Genomic DNA, 15,253 nt, shown 5'->3' on the forward strand with positions numbered 1-15,253 from the left:
GGGAATCCATTAAAGGGATTAGAAGTCCCTTTACAGCTGATTGTCAGAAGTAGGTAGAATTTTCTATTTGTCCTACAGGCCCACTGATATGTCTGGGTCTAGGCCAGAAGACATTGGGGGATGGGGTGGTTGAATTCATAAAATTTGCATGGGTTAAGTTGAGGGTCTCTATTTGCCTGGATTCAACTACATGTCATCACTGGTGGTGGGGGTTTTCTTTTCACAGCAATGGCCTGGCAGCTAAGCTCTTTCTTTCAATTTCTAAGTTTTAAAATATGCAGAGACAGCACCTCAAAACAGAAGTGTTCTGTCTCCATCTTTCTAAACTGCAGGCTTAACCTTCTTCCGAGATAAAGAGCAACCTCTTGGCTCTCCAGTTGAAAGCCAACCTGCTTAATTGGATGGTGAGTCTGCCCTGTGGCTACTAATTGGCCCATTTTTAGGAAAATCAATGCCAAGTGACTGTTACCCCCACAGCGCAGGTTATGACCCCTATTTGACACTGACATCTGGGTCCTACATCACAGGGGAAAATCCTGTTCGACTCTGTCAATGATGCAGTTTTCCAAGATGCCATGTTACCTCTACTATAACAAGACTGCAAACTTAGGGAGAGAAATTTATCCATCAGACATGGAAGCTCTTTTAAAAACAGTGTAAAATTAAACTGAACTCAAGACTGCTGATCCTTTAAAGGAGCACTCCAACAAATCATTCAAAATGAAAATATTTCATTTTGGATATTTATAATAATAATGCAACCCCTGAAGTAACAACTAGCCCATTCATGTCCTCAAGTGTGCCCATGGATACTGCAAGCCTCTCCAAGGACGACTGGGAATGTACACAACCACAAATGAAGGGCAGGCAGTCAGACTAACCATACTCCTCAGTTGCCCGCTACCAGGATCTGTTTGTCGCCACCTTGACTAGGCCTGGAGCAGATTAGTGAGGAGGTCCCAGTTAATTGTGGAAAGATTGCTAATGTAATTGTCATGAATTGATGCCATTTTGTAGATTGATATATTGTGTTTTAAGTTTATAACCAGTAAAGTGTTTCTTTTCAGTTTGGTAAACACTTCATTTAAACTACTATTTTCTTCCCCAGTTTTACTCCTTGTATTCTTTTCGTACTGCACGTCCTTCTTGGCTAAAAGGATAGGTTAGAGAACAACCACTTGTCATTTTGGTCTCTAGGTCCCAACCACTGGCAGTTTGTGATTGGACCCACCAACTTTACCATGCTAGGTAACATCATCACTGAGCCTCCAATGAAGTGTTGGTGTTCTGCCGTGCTTGCTATTTCTCTATCTGTCTTGGTTTGTTGTGGTATTTGATATCAATTGCGGTTCTGTTTCTGAGAGGTTGGTAAATATGTTTGTGAATGGAGTTCTAGTTTGGACGCTAGGAATTCCCTTGTGTGTCTTTGTTTAGTTGTCCCAGGATCATTGTCCCAGTTGAACTAGTGTCCCTCTTTGTCTGTGTGTATGGATAGCAGTGACAGTTGGTGGCTTTTGATGGCTAGTGGGTGTTCATGTATCCTGGTGGTTTCCTGCCCGTTTGTCCAACGTAATGTTTGTTGTAGTCCTTGTAGGGTATTTTGTATATGACGTTCATTCCGCTGGTTGTTGGTGTGGGGACCGGAGTAGTCTGGTCATCATCTCAGAGAGGTCTTTGATGTATGGCAGGGTGGATAAACTGTCTGGGCGTGTTATGTCTTCTTGTTTGGGTCTGTTGTGCAGGAATCGGTGGACTGTGCTTATCGGTTGTTGTTCCTGAATACGATGTTTATCAATAAACATCACCCTAGTCAAAGAAACACTGGCCTCACTGCTAGATGAACCAAGGACACAAACACCTGACAGCACCAACTCCATCAGCAAGGACAGAATCCTCAAACTAGTAGACCTGTGCCTCACAACCAACTTCACCTTCAATGACAAGATCTGTAAACAAATCAATGGGACACCTATGGGATCACCAATATCAGGACCTTATAGAAGATAGAGAGTTGGGATAAGGAATCATTTTTACGTCTGCAACCTGCAAATAGTACAGTGCCACAGGAATTAGTGCTGAGGCCACAATTATTTGTAACAATGACTTGGGTAAAGAAAGTGAGTGCACTCGAGCCAAGTTTGGGGAGGAACAAAATAGGTGGGATGACAAGTAATGAGGATGACATAAAGAGTCTGCAGAGGGATAAAGACAGGTTAAGTGAGTAGTAACAAACTAGTCAGATGAATATAAAGGGAAAATGTGAGGTTTTGCATTTTAGCAGGAAAACTAGATGACCAGTAAACAGCTTAAAATTGAGAAGGAATGCAGTAAGTCACAAAACAGAAGGGTTTCAGAGTGCTCATTCATGAATCAAAAAAAACTTGCCTCTAAATTCAGCAGGAAATAAGGAAGACAAATGGAATGTTACCCTGTATTTCAAAGGGAATGGAATATAAATGTTGGAAGGTTTTGCTAAAAATATGCAAGGCTCCAGTCAAACTAGAGCTGGCATACCATGAACGGTTTCAGGCCCCTTATCTAAGGAAAGAAATATTGGCATGTAGAAGAGCTGTTGAAGAGCTTATGCTCAAACTGTCAATTCTCTAGCTCCTCGGATGCTGCCTGACTGGCTGTGCTTTTCCAGCACCACACTCAACTCTCCCCATATTCCCAACTTTACCAATACCATCAAGGTAAGGAAGCAACTTTGTACAGTGAACAAGATAGGATATGCCAGAAACAGAAATAGCCAGACATAAAAATGAGCTATCAACTTCGAAGCGACAACATATCTGTGTGCCAAATATCATATGCAGCAAGTAATAGACAGATCTAAGCGATTCCACAGCACATGGGCCAGATCTAAGTTCTACAGTCCTGCCACATTGGGCAGGAAAGTTTGTGGACAACTAAACAACTCAAGTATTGCCAACTTCAATAATGGGACAGCTTAGCACATCGGTGCAAAAAGTAAAGCTGGAGCATTTGCTACAATCTTCATCTAGAAGTTCCGCCTGGATGACCTATCTTGACCTTCTCCAGAGCACCCTGGCATCACAGATGCCAGGTTTCAGCCAATTCAGTTCACTTCATTTTGAATCAAGAAACTGCTGGATACACTCGATACTATAAAGACTTTATGCCCTGACAATATTCTGGCAATAGTACTAGGTGGATTAGCACTAGGAAATACAGGGTTACAGGGATAGGTTAGGGGTTGGGTCCAGGTGGGATGCTCTTCAGAGGATCATTGTGGACTTGATAGGCTTGAATGGCCTGTTCCCACAGCGTAGGGATTTTATGATTCTATGAATTGTGTAGCAGTTAAAATCAGGGATGCGCAAAATGAGTGCTTAGCAGTGCTGGAAGAAAAAAGAAAAAGGAGGCTGTGGAGGAATTTGAAAATAAGGTGATGGGGTGCTGATTAAGGGATGACATGAGGCTGAGGCTATCTAAAACTCCACTGCATAAGTTTGGAGAGAGCAAAATGTGAGACGCCAGCCAAAAGTATATTGGAATAGACAAATCTTGAGGCAACAAGAAAGATAAGTTGGGACAAACATGACGTCAGGTGATGTTACAAAAGGTCTTAATGATGGTATGAACATATGGCCAGAAGCTCATCTTGGGTCAAACATGGCTTGAGCAAGGTTGCAAATAGACTGGTTTAGCCTCAGACTCTTGCCAGGAACAGAGACGGACTTAGTACTTTGGAAATAGAGCTTTATTGGGGACTGAAAACAATGGTTACAATCTTCCCACTATTTAATAAAGAAAAGTTTTGGTCATTCCGTTGCGGATGTCAGATAAGCAGTCTGATAACTTAGCAACATTAGAGGTGGAAGTGATGGTGATGAGATAGAACTAGGTGCCATCACTGCATTTGGGAAAACTAAGGCCTTTTGGATTTTGTTGCCAAGGGGCAACTTGTAGATGAGGAATAAGAGGTGGTGAAGGATAGATCATTGAGGGCACACAAAATAATTTTGTGGGAACAGTAAGGAGAAGATATTGCAAACAAAACTTTGGCTGTTTATTAGATTAAAAAGCATGGAAGCTGATGAGAAACTGGGCGGCACGGTGGCAACGTGGTTAGCACTGCTGTCTCACAGTGTCAGAGACACGGGTTCAATTCCCGCCTCAGGCGACTGACTGTGTGGAATTTGCACATTCTCCCAGTGTCTGCGTGGGTTTCCTCCGGGTACTCCCGTTTCCTCCCACAGTCCAAAAATGTGCAGGTTAGGTGAATTGGCCAAGCTAAATTGTCCGTAGTGTTAGGAGAAGGGGTAAATATAGGGGAATGGGTGTGGGTGGATTGCGCTTTGGCGGGTCGGTGTGGACTTGTTGGGCCAAAGGGCCTGTTTCCACACTAAGTAATCTAATCTAATCTAAAAAAAAACAGTCTCTCCAAGCTGGACAACAATGTCGAGTTTTTGAAGAAGATGGTGAGATCAATAATGTTGAAAGCTGCAAAACAGGAGGCCAAGCAGGCTTTTTTATTTAACTATTAAGAAGGGCTTGATGAAGTGAACAGGGAAGAACAATTTCCTTTGATTGTGGAGTGTAATCAATTTAAAATTGTGAGTATGACAGGGAAAAGAATGCTTTGAAAAATTCTCTTTACACTGCAGGTTGGTTTTACAAGAACAAACATTTATGTCAGAGACCATCATATCTTTTAAAAGAAAATAATAAATATTTGAAGTGGATATGAATGCAGGGAAATTTGGAAAAAAACTAATGAGATTAGTTCTGGATTGCACCAAAAATTCAAAAATGACAAACTTCTGTGATTCTACACTGCAAGTTATTTTCATGATCTTTCAATTTAAGGACAGTAAGTGTTGGAAATATCCAACAGGTCACCTGTGAGGAGGTACAATCTTAACATTTCAAATTTGTGACCTTTTATTATAATTGAGGAAAGTGAACAAAGTAGTAGTTTTTGATTAATTGAAAGGTGGGGTGGGTGAGAAGAACAACAAAACAGAAGGTCTGCCATAGGTTAGAGGGCAGGAGAGATTAAATGACAAAAGGTCATATTGTACAAAAGCCAAAGAAATTGGAATAGCAAGTAAATTTAAAGGGTCAAAAGTGTATGGATGAGACATGAGTGGCTGAATAACAGCCTGCAGAATGCAAAGTAAAGGAACAAAGAAACAAGAGAAAATAAAATGCAGCATTAAGGTAGACGTAATGATTAAGAATTGCTGAACTCAATATTAAGTGCAAAAGACAGAGTGAAAAATGTGATGCTGTCCTCAACCTTAAGCTGAGCTTCTGTAGAACACTGTGCAGGTCAAGGACTGAAATAGAGTTGGTGCAAAGTGGAGAATTTAACTGTTAACAGGCAGGAAGCTGGGGGTCATGCTTGCAAAAAGTTTGATTTCACCAAAATAAAGCAGACCGCCAAACAGATAGCGAATATTCCATGCTAGTTGAAAGGATTATGTAAATTGTTGTTTCACTTGGAAGAAGCATTTCGCTTGGAAGAAGCATTACTGCATCAAATGTTGCAGTAGAAAATAAACTATACATGCCAGAAATGGTCAGAAGGTTAGATAGCATCGGTGAAAAGAAACTATTTCACGTTTAAGTTATGGAATCATTCATTGGAACTGACGAAAGTTAGAAATATGACAAATGATGTCTGGCTGGGTGGGAGGAGAAGAGAAAATAAAAAAGAAGCTCTGTAATAGTGTGGATAACCTTTATGAGTTTTGAGACGTGGTATTATGTCTGTATTTTACCCTTGTAGATGCTAATCAATCCTGCTTATCTTTCCATTGTTTTATTAGACCCCGGGCATGAATTCAAAGTATTAAAAAATCTGAACATCAAGATTTGAAAGGAAAGTAACTCCTTAGGACAGTGTGCAAATGCACCAGACTATCATGGTTTTCCAAAAAGTGATAATCAGTGTTAAACCACTTCTACTTATCGTTTTTTTATACCAATTAAATTCACATTAAATTTTAGGACAAATGTTCAAAATACACAATTTAATCAATACCCTGCTCAAGAAAAGACACTCAATTCTTTCTTCCACATTAATTAATTATATAAATCAGATGCAAAAGTCACAAACTGGATTTGAACAAAAGGTAGAGATGACCAAGTATAACTGCAAATTCTAAAATTTTAAATTTTCAAAATTAATATCTGGTCCAAATTTAGTCCTAAATCTTTTATAGTTTAGGATATCTGTCGATCTCATTTATTTGTATATGAATCAGATCATTAATGATGAGACATCTCCATAACATGAACTCTAAGCATCAAATCGCTATATGTATACTTGAAAGGGCTGTACAGAAGCATTGCTCTCTTTATTTAAATTCTTGTTGGTAAAACTACTTTTGCTGCATCTTTTTTAGCAGCACACAGTACCAGTGTCATTTTTGCCTTGTTGGTCTACATGATGGCTCTTCACGTGTCTGTTTATACTGATGCATTTGTTAATAATCTAATTTATATGCAGCTATGATTGCCTTGAATTCCAGGGTCTGCAAAGCAAAGATCAGAGGTGATAGATTTGTACATTTGCACCTTAGAAATTCCATTCAAACCAGCCTTCTATACTTTGCCTGTATATATGAAATTCCAGAGGATGCCACAACAATGTTACTGACGTTCCTGCAGCTAGACTGGGCAAAGCAATTCCAAAATATAGATGGCTCTGTCATAGGTTGAGGAGCTTTTAAGTGAGCTTTATGCACTAGAATCCTTTTCAGATAAATGTGAGGCAGCTATAGTCACATCATATGGCATAGATGTGCAGTGTTTATAATTAATGTAGCTGCGGAGATTTATATTAGAAAAATGTTAAAATGAAGTGTGACAAAAGCTTGATAAACATGAAGCAAGGTATTGGATACGGTAAAGGTACATTAATAGATTATGATTGTTGAAATACTGATTTAGGTTTAATTAGGTTGACTGTACCTGATATGTGCTCGAATCTTAAACCCTCTGAAACAGCTTTGGATTTTCACAGCAGCGCAATGTTCTCGTAATCGGTTTTCTTCTGCAATGCTAAAAAATAATATTGGTTATGGATACATTATAGCAAGATGGAAGAACCAAATTGCTTTGCTTATATAATAAAAAAATAATTTTTTTTTAGAAAATCTCCCAAAATAACAAAAGAAACATTATTTTAAAGCTAGAAATTGCTGGAAACTCTTAGCGGGTGTTGGTATTGAGTCATAGAGCTAAACAGCATGGAAACACATTCTACAGTTCAATTTGTCCATGTCAACCATAAGTAAGCACGTAGCCTTCTATGTGACACATTTGCTGCAGAGAATGCGAGAAAGTGCTTGTTCAAAAGAACCAGTGACATGTATTCTTAGTGTCAATGGATCGGTGTAAATCAGTTGATAACATTTATTCACTTGTGGAATGTGTGGCAGTACTTCCTTCTCACACCAGAGGCTGGAGGTGTGCATATTTCACAGTAGAGTGTCGGATAACTAAATTGCTGGTTTATATCAAAGACTCTTAACAAAACACATACTCAGAAGGAAAAGAATTTATAATTTAATAAGCTGAGTGGAATATGTACGTAATAGAACAATCCTGATACATTTTCATGTATACCACACTGAACTGACTGCTCTGGGAAGTGAATGTCTCATCACCCTTACAGGCTAGGAGAACACAAAGGCTGAAAATTGGAAGATGTTCATGTGTGAGTGAGAGAGAAAACAGTTTTATGTAAATGACATTCACTGACTGAAGGGTTCAAGGGACACAGAGACACAAAGAGAGAGAGAGAGAGAGAGAGACACACACAGTCATGACGAAAGCTGGTGGAAAGTTTAACTAGTTATAGTCTGATTTGAGTAAACACTGGCTTGTAATGGATTGAATGTTGTGTGTTGTTCCCTGGACCCCGAGATCCGGGAATGTTATGAATTTAATTTGCATTCTGGGAATCTAAGATGATTGTAAAAGAAAAAGCCATTTTGTAGGACAATGAAACTGGACATGTTAACTGAGCAAGATTACCTCATGACCATTTCCGCATAATTTAGACTAGTCTCTCGTTATAATGTACTAGCCAAAATTGACCATCTGGCCTGACTTGGTCCAGGGTTCCCACTTTGATGTGCATGTAGCTTAATTAGTCAAGCGTACTCAGACCTGTCAATGAGTTTCTCTTCCTCTGCAAACTTTTGCCATTTTATTGCTGCTTATCTGATTAATGACATGTGTTTTTGTAATTTTAATACCAACTTCTGTATAAAAATAGCTCGTTGGCAACAATAAGGGGAGTAGCCGGAGAGAGCTCTTAGGGATAAGGGATGTGCTGCTACTCTACAAAGGATTTAGAACCTTAGCTCAAGCCTGGCTTGTAGGTATCTTTATTACAGTGTAACATTGATGCCATTGGTAAATAAAGGTAATAATTTAAACTAAATGGTCTGGAAGAGTTTTACATTCCAGATTACCACAGAGTACGATCTCTGGGACGAATCAAGAGAGGATACCGATAGAGTCCATCAGGGATTCCCTGAGCCATCTCGAATAGGTACTTTAACAACCAGATATCCTAAATCATCTTGTTCCATTTTCTAGCAATTGGTCCATATCTCTCTAAACCCCTCTTATTCATATATCCACTCAGATGCCTTTTAAATGTCATAACTGTACCAGCCTCCACCACTTCCTCTTGCAGCCTATTCCATACATGCACCACCCTCTGCATGAAAAAGTTGCCCTTTAGGTCCTGTTTAAATCTTTCCTCTCTCATCTTAAACCTATGTCCTCCAGTTTAGGACACCCCCGCCCCAGGGAAAAGACTTTGGCTATTCACCGTCTCCATGCCCCTCATGATTTTATAATCTCCATAAGATCACCCCTCAGCTTCCGACACTCCAGGGGAAATAGCCCCAGCACATTCAGCCATTCTCTATAGTTCAACCCCTTCAACCTCTGACAACATCCTTGTAAATTTTTTCAGAACCTTTGAAGTTTCACAACATCCTTTTGATAGGAGGGAGACCAGAATTACACATACTATTCCAAAGGTGGCCTAACTAATGTCCTGAAGTTGCAGCAAGACCGCCTAACTCCTATACTCAATGCACTGACCAAGAAAGGCAAACATGCCTAATGCCTTCTTCACTATCCCGTCTACTTGGAACTTCACTTTCAAGGAATTATGAATCTGCACTCCAAAGTCTCCTTGTTCAGCACCACTGACAAGGCCCTTACTATGTGTTGGAGGAGTTGAGCTATAGGGAGAGGTTGAACAGGCTGGGGCTGTTTTCCCTGGAGCATCGGAGGCTGAGGGGTGACCTTATAGAGGTTTATAAAATCATGAGGGGCATTGATAGGATAAATAGACAAAGTCTTTTCCCTGGGGGTGGGGGAGCATAGGTTTAGGGTGAGAGGGGAAAGATATAAAAGAGATCTAAGGGGCAACTTTTTCATGCAGAGGATGGTATGTGTAAGGAATGAGCTGCCAAAGGTAGTGGAGGCTGGTACAATTGCAACATTTAAAAGGCATCTGGATGGGTATATGAATAGGAAGGGTTTGGAGGGATATGGAGGGATAGGTGTTGGCAGGTGGGATTAGATTGGGTTGGGATTCTGGTTGGCATGGACAAGTTGGACAGAAGGGTCTGTTCCAGGCTGTGCACCTCTATGACTATGACTATGACTCCATGTAAGTCCTGCCCTGATATGCTTTTCCAAAATGCAACACCTCACATTTATGATTTTTGAGAAGATTTGTTGCTCAGGTTGAGGTTCAGGTTTTATGTTTGTTCACTAAGCTGGCAGGTTTATTTTCAGGCATTTTGTCACCATGCTACGTAACGTCATCAGTGAGCCTCTGGTGAAGCGCTGGTGTTCTGTCCCACTTTCTGTTTGCATCATGATCTCTTAAGGTGGGTGGTATCATCTCCGGTTCTTTTTCTCAGAGGTTGATAAATGGGGTCCAAATCTATTTGTTTGGAGTTCTGATTTGAATACCAGGTCTCAAGAAATTCCTGTGCGTGTCTTTGTTTAGCCTGTCCCAGATGGATGTATTGCCCCATTCGAACTGGTGTCTCTCTCTTTGTCTGTGTGTATGGATACTAGTGATAGTTGGTTATGATATTTGGTGGCTAGTTGGTGCTCATGTATCCTGGTGGCTAGTTTTCTGCCTGTCTGTCCGATTGTAACATTTGCTACAGTCCTTGTCTGGTATTTTGTAAATGACGTATGTTTTGTTGGTTTGGTATATAGTCCTTTAGGTTAATCAGTAGCTGTTTCAAAATGGTGGTAGGTTTGTGGGCTACCATGATGCCTAGGGGTCAGAGCAGTCTGGTAATCATCGCCGAGATGTCTTTGTATGGTAGTGTGACTAGAGTTTCTGGGCATGTTGTCTACTTGTTTCATTTGTTATTCAAGTATCGGTGGACTGTGGTTCTTGGGTGCTGCAGTGTGTTGTGACCCATTTAAATAATGTCCTGATGCAGCTCCATTTGTGGGTGTTGGGATGATTGCTTCTGTAGTTAAGTATTTGATGTGTGTGTTGTCTTCCTGTAGACACTGGTCTGCAATTCCCCATTAACTGTTCATTCCACTCTGACATCTAATCTGTTGTTGTTCTCCTCCTATTTTGTGAAATTTATGCCAGTAAGGATGTTGTTGATGATGTTGTCAGTTTTCTCAAACTTGTTTTGTTTTGTGATGACAAAGGTGTATTCAGATACCTAGGCCATTGGGATACCTTCTAGGGAAGGTGGGACCTGTACGTGAAGGACCAGTTGCACCTGAACTGGAGGGGCACAAATGTCCTTGTGGGAGATTTGCTCATGTGATTCATGAGGGTTTAAACTAGTTTGGCAGGGGGGTGGGAATCAGAGCCACATGTCTGAGAGGAGGTCAGTTGCAGACCGGGCAGCAACAGGATATATTGAACCTATCAGGAAGGTTTCTCACGTGATGAAACAAAGGTATCGGTTAAAGTGTGTCTGCTTTAATGCAAGGAGTGTCCAAAATAAGACTGACAAACTTAGAGCATGGATCAGTACTTGGGGCTACGATGTTGTGGCCATAACGGAGATGTGGGTTTCATAGGGGCAGGAATGGTTGCTTGATGTTCCAACGTTTAAAAAGAACAGGGAGGGTGGAAAAGATGAGGGGGTGTAGCATTGCTAATCAGAGAGTGCATCACAGCTACAGAAACAAAGGTTGTTGAGGAAGGTTTGTCTACTGAGTCAGTATGGGCGGAAGCTAGGAACAGCAAGGGAACAGCCACCACATTGAGGGTTTTCTACAGACCACCTAATAGCAGTACAGAGATTGAAGATTTCATAAGCGGGCAGATTCTGGAAAAATGCAGAAGTAGCAAGGTTGTTGTTATGGGTGATTTCAACTTGCCCAATATCAACTGGAACCTCCTAAGTGCAGATGGTTTGGATGGAGCCGTTTTTTGTCAGGTGTGTTCAGGAGGGTTTCCTTACTCAGTACGTAGACAGACCAACGAGGGGAGAGGCCATTTTGGATTTGGTGCTTGGCAACAAGCCGAGACAGGTGTCAGATCTCGCGTTGGTAGAGCACTTTGGTGAGTGATCACAACTGCCTCACATTTAGCATAGCCTTAGAGAGTGAAAGGAGCAGTTACCGAGGGAAGATATTTAATTGGGGAAAAGCAAATTATGACGCTATCAGACAGGAGTTGCGAAGTACAGACTGGGAGCAATTGTTCCACAGAAAGGGCACAGCAGACACGTGGAGACTATTTAAGGAGCAGTTGTTGCAAGTGATGTACGCATTTGTTTCTCTAAGACAGGTAAGAAGGGGTAAGATTAAGGAACCTTGGAGGATAAGAACAGAGGAACTTCTCGTCAAAAGGAAAAAGGCAGCTTACGCAAGGTGGAGGAAGCAAGGATCTGGCACAGCTTTAGAGGATTACAGGCTTGCTAGAAAAGAGCTCAGAAATGGATGAGGAGAGCCAGGAGGGGGCAAGAATAAAGCTTGACAAGAAGGATTAGGGAGAGCCCAAAGGTATTTTACTCATACGTGAGGAATAAGAGAATGATCAGAGAGAAGGTAGGGCCGATCAGGGATAGTGGAGGGAACTTGTGCATGGAGTCCAAGCAGATAGGGGAAGCCCTAAATTAGTTTTTTGCTTCGGTTTTCACCAAGGAAAGGGAACTTGTTATAAATGAAAACTTGGAGGAGCTGGGATACAGTCTCGACCAGATCAAGATTGATGAAGTTGATGTACTAGAAATTTTGGAAAACATTAAGATTGATAAGTCCCCAGGGCCAGACCAGATTTATCCTAGGCTGCTCCGGGAAGCGAGAAAGGAGGTTGCTAAGCTGCTGACGAGGATATTTGCCTCCTCACTCTCCACAGGAGTCGTACCGGAGGATTGGAAGGAGAAAAATGTTGTTCCTCTTTTCAAGAAGGGAAATAGGGAAATCCCTGGCAATTACAGACCAGTCAGTCTTATGTCTGTGGTCAGCAAAGTTTTGGAAAGAATTCTGAGGGATAGGATTTATGACTATTTGGCAAAGCATAGTGTGATTAAAGGGTCATGCCTCACAAATCTTATTGAGTTCTGAGGTGGTGTCAAGACAGGTCGATGACTGTCGAGCAGTGGATGTGGTGTATATGGACTTCAGCAAGGCATTTGATCAGGTTCCCATGGTAGGCTCATTCATAAGGAAGTATGGGATACAGGGAGATTTGGCTATCTGGATTCAGAATTGGTTGGCTGACAGAAGGCAGAGAGTGGTTGTAGATGGAACGTATTCTGCCTGGAGGTCAGTATGGACTGGGGTCCCGCAGGGTTCTGTTCTTGGGCCTCTGCTCTTTGTAGTTTTTATAAATGACTTGGATGAGGAGGTTGAGGGGTGGGTTAGTAAATTTGCAGATGACACAAAGGTTGGAGGCATCAGTAGTATAGAGGGCTACTGCAGGCTGCAGCACGACATAGACAGGATGCAGAGCTGCGCTGAGAAATGGCAGATGGAATTCAACCTGGATAAATGAAAAGTGATGCAGTTTGGAAGGTCAAACTCGAATGCTGAAAATGGGATTAAAGACAGGATTCTTGGCAGTGTGGAGGAACAGAGGGATCTGGGTGTGCAAGTACATAGATCCCTCAAAGTTGCCACCCAAGTGGCTAGGGTTGTTAAGAAAGCATATGGTGTTTTGGCTTTCATTAACAGGAGGATTGAGTTTAAGAGCCGCGAGGTTTTGCTGCAGCTCTACAAGTCCCTGGTGAGACCACACTTGGAATATTGTATCCAGTTCTGGTTGCCCTACTATAGGAAAGATACAGAGGCTTTGGACAGGGTGCAAAGAAGGTTTACCAGGATGCTGCCTGGACTGGAGGGCTTGCCTTATGAAGAAAGGTTAAATAAGCTCGGAATTTTCTCTCTGGAGAGAAGGAGGAAGAGAGGAGACTGGATCGAGGTGTACAAAATAATGAGTGGAATAGATAGAGTCAATAGCCAGAGACTTTTCCCCAGGGCAGGATTGACTGGTACGAGGAGTCATATGAGGAGTCATATTAGGAGGAAGGTATAAAGGAGATGTCAGAGGCAGGTTCTTTACGCAGCGAGTTGTGAATGCATGGAATGCATTGCCAGAGTGGAAGCAGTTGCCAGTGGAAGCAGAGTCACTGGGGACATTGAAGTGACTGCTGGACATGCATATGGATAGCAGTGAGTTGAGGGGTGCGTAGGTTAAGTTACTATATTTTACATTAGGATTAAATCTCAGCACAACATCGTGGGCCAAAGGGCCTGCTCTGTGCTGTACTTTTCTATGTTCTATTCCACATAGTGGATCCAGTTACTGTAGCTAATCCACCTAACCTGCACACCCCTTGACACTAAAGATTATTTAGAATGGCCAATACACCTTACCTGCAGATTTTTGTAATGTGGGAATGAAATCAGAGCACGCAGAAACTCACACAGACACCAGGAGAACACACAAACTCCACACAGCCACTCAAGGCTGGAATTGAACCAGGGTCCCTGGCTGTGAGGCAACTGTGCTAACTACTGACCAACCATGTCGCCTAGTACTGTTGGGACTGCAATCAGTCCCAGGGTGAAGGTCTCAATTGTTTCCAGATTCAGGTAAGTCAGATTTATTACGTTGGCTGGATTTCAAGGTCTCTAAAGATGGAAGGCTGAGGGTTACTCATGATATGGAAAGGGAACAGCCTGGAGATAGTAGTCAATTTCCTTCCCAGACTTCCAAAAACCTGCAAAAAAATTTAGGCAAGCCTAAATGTATTATGACAAAAACTATCTCCACTTCAATGACATTAGCATTGTTGAATCCTTGATTACCAACTTCCATTAACAAGAAACTAAAGTGGACAATCCATATTAATAACATGGATAAAACAGCAGATCAGTGACTTGGAATTCAGAGGTAAGTAACTTGCCTTCCATCTTTAACACCTACACACCATTTACAAGTACAATTCAGGAGTATGATGAAATACACTCCAATTGCCTGGAGTAGTGGATCTCCAATGTTATCCAGGAAAAGGCAAACTGTTATATCGGCACCCCGTACTCTATGTTAAACATTCACTCCCTTCACCATTAATGCATAATTGCAACACCGTATGCCATATGCAAGATGGGTGACCTCTAGCACCAGAGAAGAACAAAAACAGCAGCCATATGGGTACAGCAAATAACATGCAAGTTCCCTTCGAAACTACACACCATCCTGACTTGCAACTAAATTACCATTGCTTCACCGTCACTGGATCAAAATCCTGGAACACTGTTCCTAACAGCATTGTAGGTGTACTTGAATCATTCATAACAACAGCGTCATTCCGTGAAACAAGAAGAAAAAAAGTTAAATCTCTTTGAACTTTTAGTTTGCGTAGTTGCAGAGCGAAGCTGACGAAGGAACAGTACTCGGAAAGCTTGTGATTTCAAATAAACTTGCTAGGCTACAATCTGATGTCTCGTGACTTCCGACAGAAAGAAAAGGGCAAAGAATACTGGATCAAACCCATTTAGTTTTGTGTTTTTAATTAATCTATTTTGTCTAATTCATCTATTCACATATTCAGATATCTTTATCTTTGAATGTTACTTTTTTGTCAGATGCTAGTTAGTCTCTAATGAATCATAGGATAGGCAAAATCAACGTTTCGGGCATGAGCCCTTCATCAGGAATGTAGGGGATGGGGGAAAGGGGGTTGAGAGATAAATGGGGGGGGGGTGGGGGTGGGGGGGGGGAGTGGGACTGGAGGGAAGGTAG

The 15,253-nt window shown here is 41.5% G+C and overlaps 1 protein-coding gene across 1 annotated transcript in view; it reads right to left on the minus strand.

The window, feature by feature from the left end:
* spata17 (spermatogenesis associated 17) overlaps positions 1-15,253 on the minus strand; it is a 330,038-nt gene that overhangs the window by 313,409 nt on the left and 1,376 nt on the right. The window contains exon 2 of the mRNA XM_043695798.1: positions 6,946-7,035. Within this exon, the coding sequence (XP_043551733.1) occupies positions 6,946-7,035 (90 nt within the window). The remainder of the gene's footprint in view (positions 1-6,945; positions 7,036-15,253) is intronic.

The sequence above is a fragment of the Chiloscyllium plagiosum genome, chromosome 9, assembly GCF_004010195.1.
Source record: "Chiloscyllium plagiosum isolate BGI_BamShark_2017 chromosome 9, ASM401019v2, whole genome shotgun sequence".
In the NCBI taxonomy this organism is placed as follows: Eukaryota; Metazoa; Chordata; class Chondrichthyes; order Orectolobiformes; family Hemiscylliidae; genus Chiloscyllium; species Chiloscyllium plagiosum.